The sequence below is a fragment of the Coturnix japonica genome, chromosome 1, assembly GCF_001577835.2.
Source record: "Coturnix japonica isolate 7356 chromosome 1, Coturnix japonica 2.1, whole genome shotgun sequence".
NCBI lineage: Eukaryota > Metazoa > Chordata > Aves > Galliformes > Phasianidae > Coturnix > Coturnix japonica.
The window spans coordinates 149,216,830-149,242,792 of record NC_029516.1 but is presented as its reverse complement, the minus strand read 5'-3'; the positions used below and the strand labels follow the sequence as shown (position 1 = coordinate 149,242,792).

Sequence of the window (25,963 nt, the reverse complement as noted above, 5' to 3'; positions counted from 1 at the left end):
AAGATGGATCATATTCACAGATTCCAGGCAGACTCCTGTATCAAAATGGAAGCATGGATAAAGTGTCCAGAAACTTAGGAGAAAAAAGAAAATCCCTCTGGCTTGCTGGAAAAAGATTTCTGGAGTGTTGAGGAGTCTTCATTACAATGTAATCCTTCCTTCCATCCCCCCAAAACATTTTAAACTATCTTCTCTGTTCGTGATTGCCTTTATATTGTCATTGATGTTGCGTTAAGTCAGTCTCTAATATTAGATGCAATTATGATACGTGACATTGAAATCGTGCTCAAAGTAAGATTCCACTTGAAGGAGTCACCTTGGATCTCTGCCTTTGTAGGGTTGTTTATTGCTTTTGTGACTGTGCTATCAAGTATTCTTTGTATACAAGTACCAAGGTGCTAACAGCCACATCCAAAATAGATAAAAAGAGCTGAACATTTGAGTAACTTGCATTCTGATGTCTGCAGTCCAATCTGTGCTCTAGAAACCCTTCCTCAGCTGCTTCTCCATCTTAGCTTCAAGCTAAGCCCATTGGGTTTTTTGTTTTGTTTTAACCTCTGATTTCTCGAAACTCTGTTATGTCTCTGCACATAGGAAGGAAAAAGGCAGTGCTAACCACCACAGTGCCCAACAGATATCCAGAAACTTGGAAATTAGATTATATAGATGATATGGAGCCAACGTGGTTCTGGACCCACCAGTGGACATGCTGGTGCCTTTCCTGTTAAGTCCAATGGAAATTAAGGGTTTAAGACGTTTGGTGGATTTATTTCTGGATTCGCCATTAACATTTCTTTTCCCAGACTCACAAATCTGGACCACAGCCTGTTCTTTCAAATGATGAATAAAGTCTCTGTAGTCAGACTGTGGCATGGGTGACACTAGCATGTGCTTTCTGTGCTGAGTGAATGCCTGTACCACTGTCTGCCTCATCAAAGCAACGCGCCAGTGCAGCTCACTGGTTATTAACCCTGCTAGAACTGGGACCCAGCCAATTCACAGTTAAAAGCATGACAGCAATATAGTAAACAAGTTTAGAAGGAGGAAAAAAGAGATCAACAAAAATAGAATGTGACAAGTGCTTATTTACGTAGGCAGTTTTCAGGAGCTGAGCTGCACTTTTATACATAAATGCATTGTACCTCTAGCGAAACCTTCCTCCTGAATAGCTAATAAGTTCTATTTAAGTGCTTTCACCAATGAACTGACAGGCTTTAGTTTCTGTGAAACCATTTTTTGTTATCCTTCTGCCCCAAAAAGTTGGAGGTAGCTGGAGTCATTTTGGTGCACCTCCTGCAAGCTTATGAATTATTGAAGGCAGAACGTAAACTGGCCGCACCGAGAAAAAGGCCGATAGCAAAATGCATTTCCTTCATTACCAAGATTGCTTGAAGGGATGACAGGAGTCCTGGAAACATCTGCAGATTGTATGCTTAGTAAAAGGAATAGTAGAAGAGACCTCACCTGACTCAACAAAGGCTGAAATCCTTGATTGTGTACTATCAGCATATGGAGGTGCCAACTGCGAGTGTAAGCAACATGCAGATGTTGCTCTGTGGCACAGCACCAGGCTTCACGCTCACTCTCTCAAGTATTTCAGGCCCCATAGTATCCATTTGCTGCCAAGAGTGATGTTGTTTGGTGGTTAAATAATATACCCAGATTAGTAGAACATAACAAATAGAAGCTGGCTTCCATTTGGTAGAAGAAAATGACTGGTCACAAGTAGTGTCCTCCAGTGCTGGGTATTGGGACCGGTCCTGTTTAATATCTTTACTTATGACCTGGATGAAAGGATAGAGTACACACTCATTAAGTTTGCAGATGACATCAAGTTGGCTGGAAGTGTCAATCTGAAGGAAGGATAGCCGTTCTGGATAGGCTGGATTAAGGCTATCCTAAAATTCCCTCTCTCCTGTTTGGTGCCCAGAACAAGAAAACAAACTTATAAAATGGGAGAAAATACAAACAACCTATTTTAAATGTAGTTGAAGTTTTAATTGTTTGCAAATCAATGTTATTTGGGCAACACGCTGAGAAGCTCTAGTTTTTGGTTGTTGTAGGGTGTTGTTGTTTTTTTTTGCATCTCAGTGCATCTGAAGAAAGAAAAAGCTTGTAGAAGTACAGTATGAGAAGTGCCACAATTTCTGTAAAAGACTTAATTACATGAAGTATGTGCTCACTTTAGAGCTAAATTGGGTATAAATATGAAATAAAAAGTAAACATTTGAGATGTTTTGGCTGATGTCTTCTATTTGCTTGTTTGGCTTCTTTATGCAACAGTACCCATTGAAGATGAAAGCGACTCAGTTTCTCAGTCTCAAATTGTAATGGCCTGAAGGACACTGTCCTGTACAAGAATCTAATGTACTCAGTCCCCTCTCTCTTCCAGTGTAAGGAGGAAGCTAACTGGGAATTCTCAGGCTAGTAACAAGGTGCAGATGAACACCTTCTGAACATTAAAACACGCTAAGAACTATTCTACTTGTTGCTGAAATTATGGATAGACAGCAGCTGCACCAGCATAAATCAATTTCTACGCTGTTCTCTTACAATGAGCATTTTTGCATCTGACAAATGAAGTAGTTTCAAGATATGGAACATTTATGAAGTTAAATGCATATGCTGCCAAAGAAACAGTATCTGTTCCACCCAGTCCGGTTGAGGACTAAAGAACCAAACAGGTGCTGTTCTGCATGGCAGTCTGCGTGAGCATTCTCCAAAGACAATCCTTAGCTGGCACAGTTTACAACTGGTGACAACAAATTGAACAGTATTTACATGATTTGCTTGACTACATCTTTCCATTTGCTGTTCTGTCTTCATCCTCCCAAACATCATTTAGTAGGTAAAACATAAGCTTTGCCAGTGAACAGACAAGGAAATAATTAGTTGCTTCCATAGATACCTATTTATGCTATCGCACATGTGACGTCAGAGAACTGTGCACACAATTATTATGCTTTTACAAGCACTGCTCATTAACTTCACTCATTTTATGGCATTTTCTAGATATACTAATAGCCAAAGTTAATTAGTCAAATTTCTTAATTTGTCATAAAACTCAAAAGAGGGCAAAAGCCAAACTAGAGCTTGGACTTTATTATTATTATTATTACTTATAATATTTATCAACGAGGACAATCCTTCTCATAACTGAATACAAGAAAAAGAAGAAGTGTTTCTTCCAAAATAATCAGATATGAATAAAGAGATCAGGAAGAAAATGACCAACAACACAATCCGACAAAAAATGAAAACGTACTTCCTATAAAGATACAGGAAGTTAATTTTTAAGAAAGAAACTAGATTAGCAATCTCCAATGCATTGGTTTCAACTCAGCAATCAGAAAAGGCAATCACGTGAAAACAACAGCTTGTCAGTTCAAAATTATTAGGAGGAATATTGTGGCTACCTACCATAGGCGCCAATTTTCCTTTTGGGCAACGACTCAGATCACACACAGGTTCCGCTTCAGAAAATCAGGGATAGCTCCACTATCCCAATTCTCTCCTCCCACAATGACAGCCTTCATAGTTTACTTTCTTTCCTGCTCATACACAAGCTTCTTGTATTAAAGCATTAGTTAAATGATACAAGTGCGTATGCCCACTAACAGGCACACTAACAGATTCTTCGTGTGTCCTTCTTTGCTTTATCCAGTCAAGAGACGTTATCACACTATCTGTCAAGAGGTCTCTAATTCACCCATATTTAGTATTTTCTGTCAAATTTTGTCATCTCTCCCAAATACAAGGAAATTGTGACAAAATGGGAATTATGTGATATATTAAAAACAAATCAGCAGAAAACCATCATATTCTTTCATCCCTTCAAGGAAATAACCAAATATGGCCACCCACAACTAGGTAATGTGAGCACTAATATAGACCTAATTTGGAAAGTCTACACAAAGCAATAAGCAAGGAAACTGCCATTAAAGGGTTCAGCCACATTTGTTCCCTGCTGTATCAATCACACACCAGTTAGACATGACTATCTTACCTAATAAACAGATTAAAAAAACCTATCTGACCCCACACCACGTGGACATGCCTTCTTCATTTCCACTGTGATGCCGAAAAGTTGCCATGTGACTCTACTGTGACCCCATGCACTGAATGAATACATGAAGGTAAAGTCTATATCCAAGTAACATTCAATTTTTAGAAGTTCCAAGTTTCACAGAACTACTTCTGAAGAAAAAAGTTTTAAGAGAATTCCCAAAGCTTTTAATGTGTCAAAATTCAGTAAAAGTACACTAAAACTGAGACATAACTGTAAAGAATTCAGTTTGCTTTTAAATAGTCTTAAACCTTTAATTTCAACAATAAATATAAGCATCCAGTGCACTGTTAACCAACCGTGCAGAACAAGTAAATATGAAAGCTGCTGCACACCGTATCTGCTGAATCTTCCAGAAAAAGATGCATAAGAAACTGGGTGGTTCTGTGTGAGTTTTCTGATGTTTATTTTTTTTTCTTTGTTTTTCTATCATTCAAGTCTTAACGATTTCAATTTTTGGTACTGGACTCCAGCAAGTCTTTTGCTTCATTTATTTTTGTTGCTAAGTAAGGTGATCCACCTGGGAAGAAAAAAAGGCAGAGAAATACCATTTACATGTTAGGGCAGAGCACCAAAGTTCTTCAATTACAGCATCCCTTAATCACTCGCTTTTATTAGCTCCTCATTCCTCAACAGATCTTTTTCATACAAAAGATTAAAAAAAGGCACTGACATAAAGAAAACTAATAGAAAAGGTAACATGAAGAATGTAAGCAAAACTGAAGTCACCTAAGAATAAAGCTAAATGATTTGTCTTGGAAAGAAGTCTGAAATCTAAAAGCATTTCACACTGGTGTGATTTAGATTTGTAGTGCAGCATTGCTGCAAACGTATGCAAGGTCAGCTGTCTCAAACGTTCATCTAAAGCTGATAGCTATTATGTCAACCCACCTCATAAACTAAGAGGCAACATTTTATAAATAATTTTCACAAAATCATTAAGCATGTGCACGCGTGCTCCAAGCCTCTGCTATTCTAGACACCCAGAATTACCAGACAGAAACTGTCACATTAAAGCTATTTAAACATGGTACGCCTTCTAACTTCTAGTCCTGAACACTGTCATTGCTTTACGCTCCATCTAACAATCTGATTACAGTTCAGTGGTCTTTTTGTGTTTGTTTTTTAACTCTCCCCTTGAGTGCCAACCATCTGCCTACAGTCACTGAAAACAACATTACAAGGTCTGTATCAGTTGCTTACCATTTACAGGAATACACCTATATATCTTCATTTCTTTTTTACATAAAAACGTGATTCCAGCATACTATTCAGCACACTAAATAGCCTTTTCCAAGGATCTGCTCAATCGCAATTCTCCATTCATCAGAAAAGACAGTGATAGAGGACACACAGAAGAACTAGCACTAAATGCTTGTAAACACAAAGACTTGTTCAGGTCACTTTTGCAGGAATCCAAATCATTATAGAGTCAGTTCATAGCCTAATAAAACAGCTGGAAAAAGTAATGGAGTTCAGCTGTCTTGTTCATGCTTTGTTTTGCTTGAATGCAGTCCTAATAGCAAAGACATTTGAGGAAAGTGAGGCAGGGCAAGGACAGAAAATTGTCTACTACACTGAGTACTGCTTCTTTCAAAAGCCAGATAAGAAGATAAAACAGTAAGGACTATAAACTGCAATAAACTATGTATCCCAAGTAATTTTCAACTTTGCCTTTAGTTTCTACAGCGCAGGATCTTAAAGTAAATTCAATTCACTGAGAAGTGTTTTCACTATGTTCACATCCTGAAACACCCTGAAGTGCCATATTAATTTTGCAGCCCTCCAATGAGAGAAAATTCAATCTCATGATTGCCTAAGTGTTTGTTTATAATTAAAGCAAGTCCAAAAGGCTCATCTCTTCCTCTGTTTCTGTTACCAAGAATTCTTTCACAGAATAAATAATAAATATAAAAAATAACATACAGTATATCAATAATATAAACACTTTTAAACTGAACTGTGCAAAGGTTAATGAGCAACCATTTTAGTAGCGTTCACCAGGGATGTTATTATGCAAACTTCTATATATCTGTGATTTATTTCTAATCATGCTATCTTCAGTGTTTTGAGTCTCAGGTAATATGAGTAACTTTTAAAATCTGTATTTATTGATCTTTCTTCTGCCAACGCCAGCTGGTAGAATTACATTCTAATGTTGAATATTACATTTAAAAGCACATCTGTGCTACCAGAGCCAGAAGAAAAGAAGATGCAAACATAAGCAAGCAGATCTCTCTGTCACATGTTCAAGACTGTTCCAGGCCTGAGTTCTGAAGTTGAAGACATTAGACAACACTTTTATCTTTGGCCATAGCAGAAGAGCTGCAGGGACAGCATGGAGACACAAATCCCTTCAACTGGGGTTTCTGCAGAGAAATTGCTCCATCTTAATAGCACACAGGAGGGCTCACTACACCGGCAAAAACTACGCTGTGCTGAGCTGCAGGTGCATTACTGTATGAGTTGGCCCCTAAAATGATCTTTGTAAAAGGAACTGCTTTTTTAGGTCAATTCAACATCCACATGGAAACTCACAACTCTGGCTCAAGTCTCCAAAGGCTGCTGCAAAAAAGCTTCGAAATTCATTACAAAAGCTTTTGACCTCTTAGATACTCTAGTGGTTAAGAGGTCTCTGGCCATCAGAATAAACCAGAAAAATCTGCATTTTTAATGTATGTGTATGTAACTTCTACATTACAAAAAGTATAAAAAATGGAAGTGTGACACCAAATAAGCAGGAAAACTTTCAAATTAAATCAAAGTGCTGAATATAGTAAAACAACATTGACTAAACACTTCTCATGGCCAGTAGTCAGTTACTTTTTCCATTTTTCTTATAATGGGATAGTAGCAGGGTGCCCTGTAATGCTCTCAAAAGATACAAAACCCTATGATTTTGCCTTTTGACTTCTGAAATACAGCGCAACTCATCACCATCTGTTATTTTAAAGTAGAAACAGCAATGAACATATGGGCTTTCTTTCTCAAGCAGCTGTAGTGTAGTTAAAGTTATAATAATAGGCTTTCTATAAGATAAATTTACATTAAAAACCTCACTAGTAAAGCAACAGTGCCCAGCTTTACATTTTTTTTTCCACGTGAATTCAGGGAAGTTTGAAATTATCCAGAACATTTGCCCACAGAAAGTTACCTTCCTCCATGTGAGTGGTCGGTCTGTCTGTCTCATTTCAAAACAGGAACAGGAGTTTAAGAAAAATATTACAGCTCATTTTTATCAGTTTTTGGGTTGCATGGTGTGTGTGTGTGTGTGTGTGGCTCTGATCCACAAACTCGTAGTCTTACCTGAAGCAGCACATTAAGAAAACCTTAAAGAAACTGGGTAAAGCTGCGGTTCACAAAGCCTGGAAATCAATCTAGTTTATCTGAGATAAGATGCATAGAAGCTTACGTCTATAAATAAACTTCATACAGCATGGTTATTTATACAATCAGTGAACTGAAGGGATCTCATTTAGGGCTCTTCCTTCCCAGCTTTGATTAAAATAAATAAATAAATATTTACCTTTATCAGGATGATTCAAGATCATGATTCTTCTATGGGCTGCTCTGATTTTGGCCTTGTCAGCAGATGGACTGCAAAAATAAATTGAAGTGCTTACCATAAATTCCACTGCATTCAGGCTATAAATTAGCAGTTTATAATGGCTTCAAAAATAATTAAAACTTGAGATTTTCCCCATCTTGTGGACAAAACATAGAATTGCATGTTTGAGGAAGCAATATTAACAAAGGGATGTAAGCCACACCGAGGACATTTTTTAAAAGCCTTTGTATTTGACACGTGCAAACATCCTTCCATTTTTGTCGATTTTTTGTCTTTTTTCTTCAAATTCAATACACTCACAACCATTTAAGATACATAATTTGGAGGAAAAAACAGCTCTGGAATATAGCAGGTTGGTATCCTTATCATCAAATGCAGAAAATACATCTTTGCTCTCAGAAAACAGGTATTTATATGACCAATGACAAAACATCAAATATTTAATATTATTATATTTTGTTCTACTGTAAATATTTTTATAGTTGCTATAAATACTTTCTGTTGGAGCATAGGAAAAAAAACAACTATCTGTTATTTTTTGCAAAGCTGTTCAACGTGTTGCATTCAGGGACATGTTGATTTACAAGAGCTACATAATGTTGTTTCCTTCAATGACAGATACATAAAATATGTACTCTAACTAAATTAAATATGTACCTTACCAGACAAATAACCACTTATGGATGCACTATACCAGCACAGTAGGTTCTGGTATGCAAAAGGACAGTTTGAATGGCTTAGTTTTTTGTAATTTGTTGGCATGCTGAAATGAAGCAGTGTTTTCCATTTATTACTCAGAGATTATTGAATTTCTTTTTTCTGTAGATACAGTTTGAATGCAAGGTATCAGCCTAACTGTGTTCCCAAGGTAAACAACCTCTAATTATTATACTGTGACAGGGAAACTAGGGTATGTTACAAAAATACTTCATAGAACACTTCAAAAAAACAAGTAAAAAGCTGTAAAAAAGAATATTTCAATGGAACAAAATAATCCAGACTGTAAGAAATAACCAGAAGCCTTGAACTATAAACTACAAAAATTATTTACTATCCGATAGCTGAAAATAAGATATACTCATATTTTTATTTGTAAATCTGTTGCTTACAAGTATTTTCACACTGTAACAATAAAAGATGGGGATAATAAAGCATTACTTTGAAATTCGGATGGGCAACATTTACCTGAAAAATTATTCAGTTTTGTCCTAACAAGCAACTGCAAAGACAGTATTTTATATAAATTCGATTGGTTAATGACATACTGTTTATCTGGCTCTAAAGACTGCTCTCTAAAACTTTAAATGGCATCATGAAAAAATACCTTCATGTCAAAATGATGCTCTTGTTGAATTGGTACAACCTCACAACCTGAGCCATCTGTGTCCTCACTGACAGGCTTCTGTCAGCCCCTTTCTGGAGGCAGCCCAGCTCCTCCTGAATGTCAGCCTTGCCTTCTGGGGCTTTCAGTCAGAGGAAAGTTGGTTTGGCTGGAAGGGACCATGGTGGTGGGGAGCAGGCTCATCAAAAGCCACCATGATAGGTTTGAAAGCTGGCTTGTGAGGAGAGTTATCACACTTCAGAAATTCAGCATTAGTGATTTCATAATAGTAAACCACTACTCTTAGGACATTTGTATTTTACTACTGTAAAATAATTTTGCCTTAGGTTTAGAAAAAAAAACTGTAGTATTTTCACTTCTCATTTCAGACACTCCCCCATGTTTCCTACCAGCACTTCCTCCTACTGAATGTACAATTGTTAAAATTATTGCCAGGTTGAACTGAATACCAGCAAACAGTTCTTCAGAGAATAAAACTTAAGATTTGGAAGAGGGAAGATTTAGACTAGATATTAGGAATAAATTCTTTACTGTTAGGGTGGTGAGACACTGGAACAAGTTGCCCAGAGAGGCTGTGGATGCCCTCTCCCTGGAAGCATTCAAGGCCAGGTTGGATGGGGCTTTGAACAACCTGGACTAGAGGGAGGTGTCCCTGCCTATAGCAGGGGAGTTGGAATTTGATGTTCCTAAGGGTGTCTTCCAACCCAAATCATTCTTTGATTCTATGACTTTATGATTTGTTAGCATTTTTAGTATTGTGCTATGTAGCTTTGGACACCTTTTCCATAGATAAATGCAAACAATACACATGCATGTATCTGCCAAAACCCTTGCAATTTTTGAATATGGTTATTACAGAATAACATCTGGAATATGTAAAAAGTCAATGTACTTGACATTTAAAAGCCACTATTATATCTTCATAGAATCACAGAATGGCGCTGGGTTGTAAGGGACCTCAAGGATCATCATGTTCCAACACCCCTGTCACACATAGGGTTGCCATCCACTAGATCAAGTACTAAATCAAGTTACCCAGGGCCCCATGCAAATGCTCACTTTTATCATGTCTCTTGTTTATTATTTACAGATTATACATACATATACTTGAAATAATGACTTGGAAGTGATGACAAGACAACAAGAGATAGAATAATAAGAAAGATAAATTTCTAGATGACCTAGTTCTTGCATACCCTGGTAGCTTTAGCAACACTTTAAAACTCTCTTGCTTATTTTGGTGACCCTTCTATACATACACTGTAATAAACTCAGTTAAAACTGGTCTGTAAGAGTTCTTTTCAAGCAATGTGAGAACTCTCCTATAACAATATTAGCTACACAGCTACACAATTAAAGGTTCAATTCTTTAAACATTAGGGACTTTAGTTTTATCTGATTGTGAATGCTAATTGAAAGACTGAGCCCAAACACATCAAGTGGTGTCACTGTTCAGACTCAGGCTATTAAGATAAAAAATTAACAGGGGACTGATTACAGATATGAGGACATTTCAGGCATGTACATGAGTTGTGCTCAGAATAAGCACTGCCACTGTGAACACACTTTAATGAGCTGCAGTGTTCAAACTCCAGAACATCACAGAATATGCCCTTCTAAAGTATGTGAAAATATTAATACACGATCAAACTTATAGGTCCAAGGATACATTTCTGAATAACATTGTTACAAATCTCTGTTCAGTGAGCAAGTATGACATATTTCAAGAAAATGCAATCATTTATTTTGCAGATTCTTCAAATGAATGCTACATCTGCATATTTCCCTTATGTCAGAAGCAAAAATAATCTTGCCTGTGTACTGTTCCTAAGACCCGATTTTCACCACCTAACTTCTTCTAATTGAAAACATCCTCCTTATTTTTGCCTCATCTTTAAATCAAAAACTAATCTAAATCAGAAAATCCTCTACCTCATGTCAGATCCACTCCTCTCAGCTGGAGAGTCCTCAAAGTCACCATTTATTTTACAATAGCACACTAAGGCAGGTGCTTCTGTTGGCCATCCCATGTTTCTGAAAAATCTATTGATTCCTCAGCCTAGAAATAATTTCCTATACCCACCCTAAATGACATGTCTCATTATGTATTTATGCTCTGAGTATGCTGCAACTCTTTTAATCCATACAAAACAAAGAGTATAGAATAGAAAAAAAAAAAAATCGTTGTATGAAAAGGAAAAAAAAAAAAAAAAAAAAAAGCAAAATCCATTTGTTTTCCTTCTTCATCAATATAATTTACAATATTGCTCATTTCAAGATTTTTGTTGGAAACCAAGCCGTGTGATGGCACTAATTAGTACAGTATCTGCTATTCTGACTATTTTAAGAACACCAATTCTCCACAGCAGTATGTTGCCATACCTTCAAGCCAAAGACGAGTCACATGTTTTATTAGTATTTTATTGTTTGCTTTCTAGCTTAAGCAGAATATTAAAATGGTTTATTAGCCATTACAAGCCTTTGGAAAGAAAATTAAAAAATTGGCCAAAGTATTCTACGTTCTTGCAATATGCATTTTCTTCATTCCATATTCACCAAACAAAACCACATGAATGCAGCACACCTACCTTACACCTAAAATAAGACTTGCTTCTCGCCTACTCATTTTCTGCTCAAATCCTCCTTTATAGTATAATGAAAGATTCTGGAGAGAAAAAAGGCAAAACAAGCAATAATTAGTTTCATGTACGAGGTGCCATGACCTAAATCATATTTACTCAACCTCACTGAGAGCCTAACATTCATCTGTAACTTACTTTGAAGACATGGAACGAGTAGAAAACAGACAATATGAAAGGACTTCTCCTGGGTGTTAACACATACAAAAGCCAACTTAAAAATAGCTGTCTGTGTTTTTACAATCTTCTAGTACTAATCGGAGGTATTAATAGCTACAACCATTAAAATCCTGCCTTCAGGCAAAACAGTCCAGAATCAAAGTACATGCTAGTATAAAGTGGTATGCTGTATGTGTTGGGGAGGGCAGGGAAGAGAAAGGGAAAAAGCTGTTAAAAATAGCTTTGGTAGCACTGAAATGGAAAATGGCAAGAGTGATGTTATTATGGCATCCAAGAATTAGCAATTGTGACTTTACTCACTGTTTTAAGAGGAAAGGAAGAATAAAGCCAGAAATTGAGTTGAAAGTGTATTTGCCAACTATAAATACATCTTTAAATTACCAAAAAAAAAGAAAGTTAATGAACAATATTAATGGTTAGCAACGATCTCCTAAATGTAAATCTTTCTTAGAGAAGAATAAGGGACTAGTCCATTGCTACACAAATAACAGTCTAAGATGCAGAATTTCCAGAGACAACAGATGTAGCTCCAAAACGTAGCCTTTGGGAACTGGCACACAGAAATTACTGAACAAAATGGAAGTGTTTTTTTTATTCTCAATGCAAACATTAATAGGGGAAAAATAAGCCATCATAAGGAAGTCTAGCCTGAGAGTTTAGACTGTTTTTAAATGCACTTTTTACCCCCGAGAAAAAGTGTGCCTGGCCCTTGAAAAAACACTTTTCTCTCTAGCTACTAAATATATCCATTCATATTCAGTGAGAATTTTGTATTACATTTATACAAACTCTCTCAAGTAATATCAAAAGCATTAAAGCATTTATAAGGGTCTGTCTATGATGCCTAAGCAAAGTGTTTAAGGTAAGGAACAACATTCACCCAAAAGTGCGCGTCAGGTTTTGCTACCAATACAGAATGTCTATGAAGGCAGCAGTTCCCAAGAGATTTGTTGTAATTTGCAATGGTTGGAAGCAAATCTTACTTTTCTTCTTTCCACCCTGCTGCAAATCATACGTGATATAATCATCTCAGTAATAATTCAGTTATCATCAAAATGGGTCTAACTGCAAACACATTGCACCTACAATGAAAATCTGTTGAGGAACTACTGCTACTGCTACTACTGCTAGAGTAAAACAAAGCGCATCTTGTAATAGTACTCAGTAACAGTACAGGCTAGAATATGGAATACTCCAGGAACACAAATGGTTTCTCCAGTTTTCCAAGAGGAAACAATTCTGGTGATTTAATGGCCACCAGATGATGTCCTTGAAGAAGTAAAACTGCTCAGAAATTTGCAAGGACACTGAACAATTAACTACAGCCGGGAGAGAAAAGAAAAGAACACTTAAATGCCCAGTGAAGTATTTTCCAGAACTTATTCCAACAAACTTAAATGCACATAGATTTCTGAAAAGGTTAATTCTTCTCTGCTCTTCATCTATAGCACACAGCTCTAAAATAAGAGGACGCTCTTGGTTCCCTCTTCATTTAGTGAAGAACAATATTTGAATTCTCTCTGTTCTTGGTAGATATCACCTAAAATAGCTCATTTGAAATCATGGAATAAGGAGGAATGGCTATAGGCTTAAATTCAGAAATACTTTTTCATGTTTGTAAAGCACTCGTCCTTGAAATTGTTCTAAGTTCAGGAAACTTTCATTCAGTTTGCTTTCAAGAGGAATGAAATAAGAAATTATGGTTTTTTATGTCCTTTGGCAAATAAACAAACATGAACTTTCAAAATCAGCCAGGGGAAGTGGTCAACAAATAACATTTTCTTCTCAGAAGTGAAGCAAGGGATAAGGATAATGGATTTCTTACATTAAGATCTTGATATTTAACAGAATTTAATAAAGCAAAAAGAATTTAGACGTAAAGTCATTGTTCCCCTTGGTTAGAATATGGTGAAGAAACATCAAGTCTTCATTTTAGGAAATATCTTGGCAAATTTCTAGTTCCAAAATAAAACAACTTTTCCATACTATTCCAATTAAAACTGAGATAAACATGACTTAACATTTCTAGTAATGGCTGCAATGAAAAGAAACTACATTCAGATACTTTTCTGCTATGACGACTTCTTGATGTGCACACAGTCTCAGACACTATTATTTAGCTCTTGTTATTGCAAAGAATTTTTGTACTGGAAAAATCATTAGAATGAGCTCTGCATTTCTTCTTGCCATTGGAGAGAGGCATGGGAGCTACCATTTAATTTGCTTCATTTTCATGTATGCTGTTGCTGTTTAGCAGCTTATTTAAGCAAATATTGCTATTTAAAGGTTAAGGGGGAAACAGAAAATGTCTGGACTTGCTCGCAGATGTGTATTCATTCTTGCAAATTTTAGTATTAGGCAGTCAGCTAAGAAAATCCTACTCACTTGGGCTGTGACATCTTCATGATACTTTTTATGGCACAATACAGCAGAAAAGTGACTATTCCATGCAAGGTAAGTGATATTCATAACTGAAACCAAACATCACATCATATTACATTACACACATAATCATCAACTGAAAAAGGTAAACAACACAGGAAGAAGAAAACAAATGCATGCACACACAAAATAAAAAACACAACAAAACATCTATTTAGAAGCTGTGCTATAATGTAAAACTTGCTGATATCAATTTCAACTTCCTTAGCTTCACTTGGAAAAAGAAAAAAAAAAGCCTGTAAAATTGATTGGATATTGTAAGGGATGACTGCTAGTGTTACCTCTTCATTTAGAGGCGTGTGCATCTGAGCAGAAACAGATCAAATAAAGAAAACTGAGTACAAACATCTCCAGCAAAGTATTAAAGAGATCCTTTCTTTTGGAACATGGAATTTTCAGGACTACTGAATTTGGATTTTTTTACAATTTAGCCTAGAATTGTTTTGTCTGTGGCTGAATTCTAAGTCTCACTGATTCAACAAAGAAAGGTATATATCTATTAAAATAAAAGGGGAAATAAAAAGTAGGAAGTACGAAATTGGTGTTATGGTTGACAGCATTAGGGTCTGTCTGAGGAAGAAAAACAAATGACTACTTTGACTGTGTCACTACACAGAGGACCAAAACAGTGTCACTGGCATTAGTGACACCAGTAACAAAATCGGGTTCAAGCTAAAAATAGTTTTTAAAAAGAAGTATTTCTCCAAAAATCAACAGCACAATGATTAAGTTACAGCAGCATTTGTTCTTCATCATTAAGAAGTCTACACTTTTAACAGGGATAAGTTAAAATTGAATGAGAGGTAGGAATTCAGAATAAAACATTGCTTACTTGCTCTTATTTGCTATTTTTGGATATAATTGTTGACTGTACACGTTAGTTATTTAGCTAAGTAAATAGAGAGTGTCAGACTCTCAAGATCCAACAAGTAGATATCTTAAATGTTCACTTCATAATTGCTCAACTTGACCTCGTGTAGGTAACTTATTAGTGAGCAGAAGTGAAGGATAAACAGCATCTCACTGTTAAACTGCAATTAACAAGGGCTGAGATTACTCTTGAAAGCAGGGAAGGAAAAAAGTTACTGCAAACAGGAAGGGAGAGTAGGGCCTTACAGAGAGAACCAGTTAGCTTTTAAGCAGGCAGCTGCTTCACAGTCTTCCAAAAAAGGGGGTGATGAAGGACAGGGTTTGATTCTGGAAAGCAAAGGTAACCACTGAAAAATATAGTGACCAAGTAAGGAACCCTCAAGCACTACAGTAAAGCCTAGACACTGACTGTCACAAATGGTTCTTTCTCCAGTAAACATCAGTAGAAGAACAGACTGCTTGATTTCCATTGTCAGCACGGTTTAGAGAGCACTATACTGTAAAGAGACATGATGAAAGTGCTATCCCATAGTTTATATTCAGCAGCTTCAAATTCACCCAAACAAAATCACATGATGCTGCTAAAAAAAGTCTGGACAAAGAAGTATTTACCTAGGATCCTTGTATACGGTATTTTCACTTGCTATTGTTTTAATGGCAAATGATCATTAGGAAATGACTGCTTGTTAAGGGGAAACAGCATACTCCAAGAAAGTTGCCCTGTAGAGTTATAGAACAGACAATCCTGATTGAGAACTACATAGGAGTCTTAAATGTGGATTTTGATTGTAGAAGAAATAAAAAATAGTCATTACCCTCACAAATATAAAGTTAACAAATATATGCAGGTAGCAGTAAACCATAAATAAAGTTTTTACTGTATCTAGCAGATCTCTTGTTTTCTGCTGTTCACTGTATTTTCAAGTTCAGTAATATAAGACAGATATTCTGCAGGAGATGAACAAAGAACTCTAGGCTTTAAGGCAGGATATGAAGGCAGAAATAGATTCAGCTCCAGGGACTAGGAACACTGAGAATTCAGAATCTCCTGTTAGTGAATTCTGCAGTACACTGAAAGTCATCAAGGAAAACAGACCTGTAGTGAGACTGGCTCAGCCAGCAAAGTAGTTCAGAGTAGTTTCCTAGAAACAGACACCTCTCTATGCAGTAGTACGTCATATTTCCATATGTTAAAGAGTCAGTGCCTGAATTCTTACGTGCAAATGTCTAAATTTAGATTCTTCAGCTTGTATTTAACAAATGGATAGATGTGTTGGAGTAAAACTTCTGGAGCGTGAGGATGAAGACTGAAGCACTCCTTACTCACATATTCTTATTGCTTGCTACTTCTAGCAAGCCTTTAAGTCAGCCTGCACCTACATCACATAAAAGCAATTTAATTCACAGTACCTAAAGTCTCCTCTGTTGTTTTGGCAGGCAACATGGGAACCTCTCCAAAACTGACTTTAGAAAGGGAAAAATGAAATTGGTGTTGGTCTCACGATAGCAATGCAGTATAGGGACAGGGAGCGAATGCTGATCCAGGAACACTCTAGGGAGCCAGCTTTAGTAGGGAGGTTGTAGTAGATGATCTCCAGACATCCCTTCCAACCCCTATGATTCTTAACACCTGGCTCATACACACGGCAACTCGGAATAAGCTTGGAACTTGTCCCAAGAAAAAGACAACTGATGTGCACAGAGATGGAGGTGCTTGTTTTCTTGTTCACATGCGAGTTGCTAATGAAGAAAACAAGCTCCTCTATCCCTCTGGCAACCTGTCCTGGAAGTGTATTAGATGACCTTAAAAATATACCAAATAAATGACAGAACATACAGAGTAAGGAGAACTCCAATCCATGGGGCAGGAGGGGAGAGGGGGGAAATCTAGCTGGCATTTGCCAGATTTGACATAAATGACTTCCTTCTAAATATTTAGCTGGTATAGAGCAACCTCCAAACTTACAGAAGTTGAAATCTTTTTTGCTGTCTCTGTAATTGCCTGCCCCAATGGCTTCCAAAGGTGGAATGCATAACGACCTGAAACAAAGTCAAAAGAAACCATAAGTGACATTTGAACACACACACACAGAAAGTGTCTGACACCTGTTCATCAGCTTGAAGCAGAAAGAATTTTGGATTATAAAACAAAATCATTCTTCATTGTTCATCTTCTCATTTCACTTATTTTCTGCATGGTACTTTTGTACTTTACTACTTTTTAAGATATTCCCTTAATGCCTGGTTTTGGATCCTGCCCAGCAGAAGTCCAGTGATAAACCTGCAGAGGTTCACATTTTTCAGTCTTTATACTGAGAGTGTGCGTGGGATAATACACTTAATATAAAAACACAGTCACAGTCTGCAGACATCCATTGTGTTTGTGCACAAAATAAATAGGATTTAAATGCATTTCAGTATGACAAATGAAGTTATCAGCCTTGTGAACTTTAAGAAAAAGTGCAAAAAGAACATTAGCTTTGGATATGCATTATTTATTAAGTAATGTTCAAAGGTTATGTCTTCCCCCAAAAAATCTACATCCTACATGTTTCTTGCTGCATTGTTGTATGCTTAATCACATATTTTGTACATTCAACATATTTTATTTTCTTAGTAAGAGACCTTCCGGGATTCAGAGACATTCAACTCCCAAATGGCAGTGAACACCTATAGCTAAGAAAGGGTACATGAATCTACATTAGACTTTGTTCTCTGAAGCACAAAGAGGGTCTACCAACTTCAGAATCAAAATTTGTACTGTTACTGGAAGCACTCCCTGTAGGTCCTATCCCCTCAATTTCTGTTTTGATCAATTATTCATTAGGAATGTAATCTGTTATTGAATACAATGGAAAAAAACATTTTTATAAGACGTTGCTCTCCTTTACTCACAGAACATCTTGTTTTTAGTCTTAAAATATAGGATATATCTGTAAGTTATTGCAGACATCTGTGTCCGCCTGTGCTTACACAGAAGTCAAAACCCGGTTGGAGGACCACTGCTAAAATGTTGTCATGTATTAATAATACAATGCCTCACCATCTTAAAGCGTACAATTACCACTTCATTGTTAGTGGTCATTACCAATGCAGCTTAACCAGCATAAGAAATCCCACTTCTACTGTCTTCTGTTTCTATTCAAGGATATAGATATTAACTGGCTTCGTAATAGATGTGTATCACCAAGTGTCTCGTCTCTACTTCCACTAATTAAAATAAAGCAGCTGCACTCACAAAATACCTGCTGAATTTTGGTGTATTAGGATGTATCTGTATGCACCTCTTCTTGACACATGCATTTGCACATAGCTGAACATGGCTGAGTTTACATCCTGAAAGTAATGGAAATCAATTTGTGTATTTCAAAACTGGAATAGACCACAGGTATCCTGCCTGAATAGATCAGCATGTAAATTACATTAAGTCCAGGACCTGTGTTCAGAAAAAACAAATCCAGATGCAAAGAGTTCAGGTAACAAACAATGGAACAGGTAACAAACTGGAACAGGTTAATATGATGAATTAATAATATGCAACCACTAAAATCATTCATTTTTCTGTGTTTGAATTTGTCAAGCACCACCTTCACACCACTAGATCCTGCTGTGCTCCTCTGTAATAAACAGCCTCACCATGCAACACCCTTATATGTATGTAAAATACAGCATAATCCTTTTACGTTACATTTTGCAGACAAAAAGCACACAGAACCTTTCACCGCTGCCTGCAAAACAACTACAAGTAGTAGGCAGGTAAGTTGTTCCGCAGTCAGCTGGTAATTTAGCTTACCTGCAAATGCAACCGTTGCCACACTGAGTCCAACTGCTATCATAGATCTGGCCTGAAGCAAGAAAACAGGAATCAGAATGAATTGCACGTTCTAATTTGGAATATATGCATCTTTAACACTAAGTATTTTTGATGTATGCTGTGGACATTTAATATTTAATTTATACGAAATATAAAGTATGTGTCTTTTTTCCAAAGGCTACATCAGATCTCATAGCACTGCCCCATTAATCTATGCCAGCGCTTCAGATTGGCAAATCAGTGAACAAACACTAACAAAGCATCACACAATATGAAATAAAAAACACATGGCAGAAACAGCTCAGAATTACTGGAATTTCTTTGCGAAGACTATTTCAACACAATAAACTAATGTTCACTGTAAAAGAAAGTATTAGTTTATCACAAAACCATGGGGAACAAAATAGTCCCATCCCACAGTCGCAGCCACAGAGACTGGTGTCTTCCATTGTTCACCCTTTGAATCACGGAAGCCACAGTCAGACAAAAAGCCTGGTAATCTCTTCTCATTATTTACTATCAACCACTGTCTGAACACTTAAATTATAGTACAAATATTTGTATGACAGTTTTCAGACAGTTTGCATTATTGGCTTAAATTTGCTTTCTGTCTCTTGCCACCAAACCCACAAAAAGATCTGAACATCTGATTCAGTAGTAACTCCTACCTCCTGCTAACTCAGAAATCCCAGATAGGGTGTGTATATTTTTCTCTACAGTGCCTGAAGGCCTGGAAACTTAGGAAGGGCCATAGGAAATAACTCCATGTTGAACAAGAAGCCTCTAAATAATATGCAGCATACCCTGAAGAAGGAACCGTCTTCTCAACCATTTCCAGAATTGGAGGATAAAGAACATTACAAGTCTGAGTGTCTGGTATCGTAGTATCTATCCATATCTGATAGTTTAATAACGCCTTGAACTTTTCCCCAGGAAGCAAGAGAAATCAGATTAGGCCCGTTTAGCTGGATTTCAAAACATACTACAGTGAAAAGGCTTTTATCACCAGATTGCTTCTCCTCTGGATGGCTTTCTGCTCTGCATTTATCCAATAACTGATTTATAGACTTTCTACTAACAAGCCTGAGAGCAGAAGTGCATGCCCAAATTTTTACGCATCCCAAAAATTGGATTTGGTGTCATGTAGCTTTTATTATTATTACTGTGGCTGAGACTCTTTGTACTCAACCTCATTCCCAGACAGAGTAAGGGAAGAGTTGGGAAATAGGGGTTTTAAAGTGTTCTAGAGCTGCATTAGTAGGGGCTAGAACATAGGTCAACAACCTTCCTTGCAAACAGGCAGCTGTGCAAGATGGCGGTACTTCCACCACAGCCAGCAGCTTCACTCTGGCTGTGAAGGAAGGTGACTGACTGCTGCCTGTAGCACTGAGCTCAGCACAGAAGAAGCAGAAGCTTTCTCTGAGCCCATCTATAAGAATTTGCATTCCCTGACATCTAGATTCTGGAACCCACATATTTCAGCTAAAGTACTTCTTATCTACTGGGATAATGCACCTCTCCTACAAGGAAAGGTTTAGGGAACTGGGCTTGTTTAGCCAGGAAAAGAGAAGGCTCTGGGGAGACCATATTGTGGCCTTCCAATACTTGAAGGGAGCATATAAACAGGAATGGGAGTGACTGTTTTCAGGGGTGGATAGTGACAGGACAAGGGAGAATGGTTTTAAACTGAGACATGGGAGGGTTAGGTTAGATATTAGGAGGAAGTTTTTCACGTAGAGGGTGATGATGCACTGGAACAGGTTGCCCAAGGAGGCTGTGGATGCCCCATCCCTGGAGGCATTCAAGGCCAGGCTGGATGTGGCTCTGGGCAGCCTGGTCTGGTGGTTGGTGACCCTGCACATAGCAGGGGGGGTTGAAACTGGATGATCCCTGTATTCCTTTTCAACCCAGGCCACTCTATGATTCTGTGATAAAGCTATCCTGACCATGAGCATAACATAGTGTTGCAGTTGCTGAGAGGCTTCTGGTATGAAAAAAAAAAAAAAAAGAAAATAAAGAAACTCTACACATGCTGGGAGTGGAGCTCCAAAGTTAAGACTGAAGGAGTTTTGCCCAGAGGTGCTTTAAAGTCACCTCTCTGTTCTGTGCTATTGTAGACTGAAGTCCTGATATTAGCATTCATGTCTGAATGTAAGCAAGTAAAAATAATGTAGTAGTTTAATATCCGTTGTTCCTTCCAGTTGCACAAAGTTTTCCTTCATCTCCAGGCCATGAAAAATAAAAATATGCTACCTGAAATGGTAAAGGAAATAAAATAGCGAAGTACGCTGTTCATTTTTTCATTATATTAGAAGTTTTTTTCCACTTCACGCAAATCAGTTTTCCTGGGCCCTCAGTATTCAAATATGAAAACTCTGAGATTCTTCTAATCCCTCTGTTTAAAGACTAACCAGCAACAGCCACAACACTGCTATAAATACCAAAAATGTAAAGAAATTATGTATTATTCTGTTCTGTGGCTTGTGATCACAGATTTACATGCAGTAGAGACTTTCCTTGACTCATTCAGAGTGACTGTGAGAATCTCTTCCTAAGTGGTTACAGTCAATTAAGAGCCCAACAACGTGTGAAATAGATCATATTGGGAAAAAAAATAATATTTATTAACCTGTGCTTGTCAAAATTAATTTATTCTTGCTTTGTCGCCAAAAAGGTAGTTTATGTCAGGAGTTTACAATGAGGTACACTGCCACTGGTAAGAGACACCTTGTTGCAGGTAAAGGCAGAACACTGACATCAGGCTAATAAATGACACTTGGATTCCATCAGCTCTGTGCAGAAATTGCTTAAGTGTTTTTTGCACAGAGGTCTGAAGCAGAGTGTAGAGTCCCCTGAGCACCGTGTCCATTGGGGTATATTATTTCAGTCTCAGTGGAATGTACCAGCAGTTACAGGAAAGCTGGTGGAAAGCAGCACTTTAGAAATAATAAATAAGTGTGGTAGTAGCAATAGGATACGAGTGGTAAGCAGGGCCAACAGCAATCTGAAGACCAGACAGAGAAGTAGCTAGAGTGAACAAGCCAGAGAGGCATGAGAGACTGCCCATGTTTACAGGTGAGGTAAAACTATCCAAAAAGCTGAGAACCATCAAAATAAACTAACATCCCTTATGTCAGCTGAAGGTTAGAGAAGAGTCACTTGCTACGTATTAGCCACAGTGGTCATCTGTCACCCCAAAGCATCCTGAATGTTTGTTATGGTGTGAATATATACCAACTATATACATGCAATAAATACTGAATTTAAAACAATAGAACTAAGACTGCACAGTTCATCTTTTACTAGCACAGTCTCTTTTTAACCTAATGGTAACTTCACTTATGGCGAAGTCCAGTCTGACCCAGTTTTCTTTTCCACGCTCTCTTAACTCAGATGATTATTTAGAAGAAGAAATCAAGGTTAGTCCGGAACTTCAGAATATACAGCAGCAAATTTTATTGTTATATCCATAAAGCTTTAATTACAGGCACTCTTCTTGTCAATATGAAAGGGAAGCAACTCGCTCTCATAACTACCACCATGAGTTTTTTTTTTGCTGATGTTGATTTAACAAGCATGTTATTTCAGATTCAAAGGCTCAAAATACCAATAAACACTCACTGACCTTCAGCTATGGCAGAATTGGCTTTTCTGGGTGATTTAAAAAACTTTAAATATGTAGGTTAAAGAAGAAAACATTCCTTAAGATCCAAGAGGGGAAAATAAAGAAATAGAAGATTAAAAATTAACATCTGTCCCTTTCTTTATTCAATGAATCAGCTCCCAAAGGTTAGTCATCAACCCTGTGCTATTCTGCTGATCTCAGTCCTTTATTAAGTTCAGTTTTTAGTAGCAAACCCTCTAAGATACAGGTAACAATAAAACAAAGTTTTGCTAAATCTGCAAAGTTTGGGTTTTTTTTTTCATCTTTAGAGATATGTCTGTAAGGAAATACCATCCATTAGAAAGGCAACCACAAGAGCTGACTTACCAGAGTATTTGGCAAACAAAAGAATATGAAGCATATTGACAAATAGTATATGTAAAAGTATACATCAGACACCATTTCATACAGAGGTCCAAGAAGTAATACTTTTATGTCTCCTGTAGCCTTAAGCTTTAAGAAACTTGTGAAACAAATAGTGAATAGGCAAAATAGGGAGGAATTTCTAGATGTTGCGTTTTTGAATATGATTTAGCCGGGAAGTATTGGTAATGGTTGGACTAGATGATCTTCTAGGTCTTTTCCAACCTTGATAATTCTGTGATTCTGTGATTCTGTAATTACCTGAATTCAAGTAAGTGCATGAATGCATTATGCTTAACGACAAACTTTGTTTTAAAAAAGGTGTTTTGTTTTTTTTCTGAAACAGCCATATGTATGCTGCTAAAAATTAGGACTCACAAGGATATTAATCAAGCATGCAGGACTATTTCCAAGGCTACTTTTTTCCCTTATTTAAACATTCTAGACCTCAAATAAATGACTGCATCTGGCATGGAAGTTAGAAAAAGGTTTCTATTCCCCAGAAGAGTAGCTAGTTTACTAGAAGGCTGTTTCAGAGCAAACCACCTAATTAGCTCTACATGGAGCTGGATACACTGGGATTATATCATAAACTACCTGCAGCAGATTTGATTTCATAACCTAATGCTTTCTGTCCATTCTTACCTCCCTATGAAATTTATTTTCCAATAGTAAATTAAAACTAGTTTCAGTTAAAAGCTTTTCTCCATACACACCTAATTTTCATGTCAATTTACTTCATTTATATTATAGTAACTTTCTGGTTTTTCATACAAAATTACTATGAACTTACAAGTTTCTGACAGTATTTCATAGGGGACCGTACCAGAGCAGTAGAATCACTAGCAGAAGTGTTAATGTCAGGCATTCAACCAGCCTTCCTGAATATATATTCACTATTAATGAATTCTTGCAGCTGTCTTCACAGACTCTATGCTTTCACTGTTGTTTTTCTGTCACTCCAAACCTCTCAGTGCTTCAATAAAACAACTATAGCGACCCGGACCAAATGATTTCAGTTATCACCCTGCATAACTTAAAAGCAAAATTCAGTCTAGGAAAAGAGCTCTTTCAACCCTGAAGTTGTTTGTGTTTATTGTCCCATTTTAACTCTGTAGCAAGTTGACATGTATTATTGGGCTTACACAGCAAGGTTGTGGTAGCTGGGGAGCTGCAGGAGTGGGAAGAGCCCAGCAGCTGCCCCATGTCAGTTAACTTAGAAAAGATTAAGTCATTTAAATTAATTCACGTTCCAGTCTTTTGACAGTAGTCTCTAACAACCTGATCACCACAGAAATGCTACATCTCTATCCACACTATTTCTCTAGAACCATAGATGAGCAGGTATGGCTGTATGTAAAAGAATGTAATATCTCAGCATTTGAAGGCTCAAGGATGAACTTCCTTACCTTTTTGCTACAATGCTCTGAACACAGCAGTGGATAGATTTTCATTTATAGTTACTGCTGTTCATAACCTTATCACTCCCTACAACTGCCTAAAAGGAGGCTGTGGTGGGGCAGGGGGTCACCTCCCAGCTACCAGTTATGAGGATGAGAGGGAATGGCTTTAAGGGGACATTCAGGCTGCATATTAAGAGAAAATTATTCTCCAGGAGAGTGGTTGAGCATTGGAACCGACTGCCCAGGGAAGTGGTGGAGTCACTATCCCTGTAAGTGTTCAATAAACGTGTAGATGTGGCACTGAAGGACAACATTTACTGGATATAGTGGTGTTGGGTTGACAGTTGGACTAGATGATCTTAGTGGACTTTTCCAACCTTAATGATTTGATGAAAAGCCTATTTTAAAATACTTCCCACCTCTTTTACTGTAATGATACTTTAAGATCTGTCTTCAAGCAGTTACAGCATGGGCATCCAAGCTTTTGTCTTGTCCAGGCTGCTTTAAGTGAAAAGGAATTATCTTAGGCTGCATATACATAGGTCACTATGAAAGTAATGCTTCCTATTCATTTCCATGGAAACTACAACAGTTACAATGAACACATTAACGAGGCTTGAAAGAGCAAAAATGGTATTTTTCAACAGTCACCACCATTAGCTCTGCGTTTTTGTCAGCACTGAACAGGAGCCTGCACGCCATGATCATAAAAGTCAGTGTAAGCCCAGACAGCGTTAGTAGTGCACTGATATTGGGTTGGTGCTGAGTGAGGTTGTTTGCAATGGGCTGCTGAGAACAGCTGCCACCATGATGATGCAGGGCAAGGGGTGGCTGTATTGTGTGCTGTGCTGGTCATATACAGCCCATGGGTCAGAGATCTGCTGTATGGGCCTTCTCCAGGCTGAAAAGCCCAGCTCTCTCAGCCTGTCCTTGTAGTGGAGGTGCTCCAGCCCTCTGATCACCTTTATGGCCCTCCTCTGGACCTGCTCCAGCAGCTCCATGTCCTTCTTGCGTTGGGGTCTCCAGAACTGGATGCAGTACAACAGGTGGGGGTCTCAGAAGAGCAGAGTAGAGGAGCAGAATCAACTCCCATCAAGAACCTGACAAAAGAACATGCCACCAACGCCACAACCCCGGCCCTGGGCTAGGGGTCACCACCGCCCTCCCTGCTCATGGCCGGAGCGAATGCCAGCCCCGAAGGAACGACGCTATGAGGGCAGAGCTCGCTGCTGTGCAGCCCCTCCGCCTGCCCCGCTCTCACAGCGCTCACCAGACTCCGGTCCAGCTCGGTTTGGCCCTTGCCGGCGCCCGTAGGGCCCATAGCGTACTCGGCGTAGCGCACAGCCTCCGAGGAAGCCTCAGCTCTCTCCATGATGGCGGGCAGAGCTACGGGCCGCCCAGAGGGACAAAGCAGCTGAGGAGGCGGAAGGCAAAGCACCGCCCAGCGCCGCTCAGCCCTGCCTCCGCCTCGCTGAGGCGGTGATGGATCGGACGGCACCGCAGCGTTTTGAGTATTGGGGGAGGGGTGGTCACAGAATCACAGAATCACAGAATGGCCCGGGTTGGAAGGGACCTCAAGGATCATGTAGTTCCAACCCCCCTGCCTGGCAGG

At 38.0% G+C, this 25,963-nt stretch overlaps 1 protein-coding gene across 1 annotated transcript; it reads right to left on the bottom strand.

The window, feature by feature from the left end:
• Positions 1–4,306: 4,306 nt before the first annotated feature.
• On the bottom strand, positions 4,307–25,877 carry DNAJC15 (DnaJ heat shock protein family (Hsp40) member C15). The gene is made up of 6 exons (XM_015851739.2): positions 25,622–25,877; positions 18,901–18,952; positions 17,074–17,147; positions 11,565–11,641; positions 7,593–7,663; positions 4,307–4,586 (listed from the first exon to the last, which is right to left on the bottom strand). The coding sequence occupies exons 1-6, from the start codon at positions 25,721–25,723 to the stop codon at positions 4,516–4,518; spliced, it is 447 nt and encodes a 148-aa protein (XP_015707225.1). The 5' UTR covers positions 25,724–25,877; the 3' UTR covers positions 4,307–4,515.
• Between the last annotated feature and the right edge of the window lie 86 nt (positions 25,878–25,963).

Coding starts and splice junctions, on each gene's coding strand:
- DNAJC15 (XM_015851739.2), bottom strand. CDS start 25,723: ATGGAGAGAGCTGAGGCTTCCTCGGAGGCTGTGCGCTACGCCGAGTAC. Junction 17,148..18,900: donor GGCAACGGTTGCATTTGCAG/GTAAGCTAAATT, acceptor ACTTTGTTTCAG/GTCGTTATGCATTCCACCTT. Junction 7,664..11,564: donor AGTCTTATTTTAGGTGTAAG/GTAGGTGTGCTG, acceptor TTATTTTTGCAG/TCCATCTGCTGACAAGGCCA.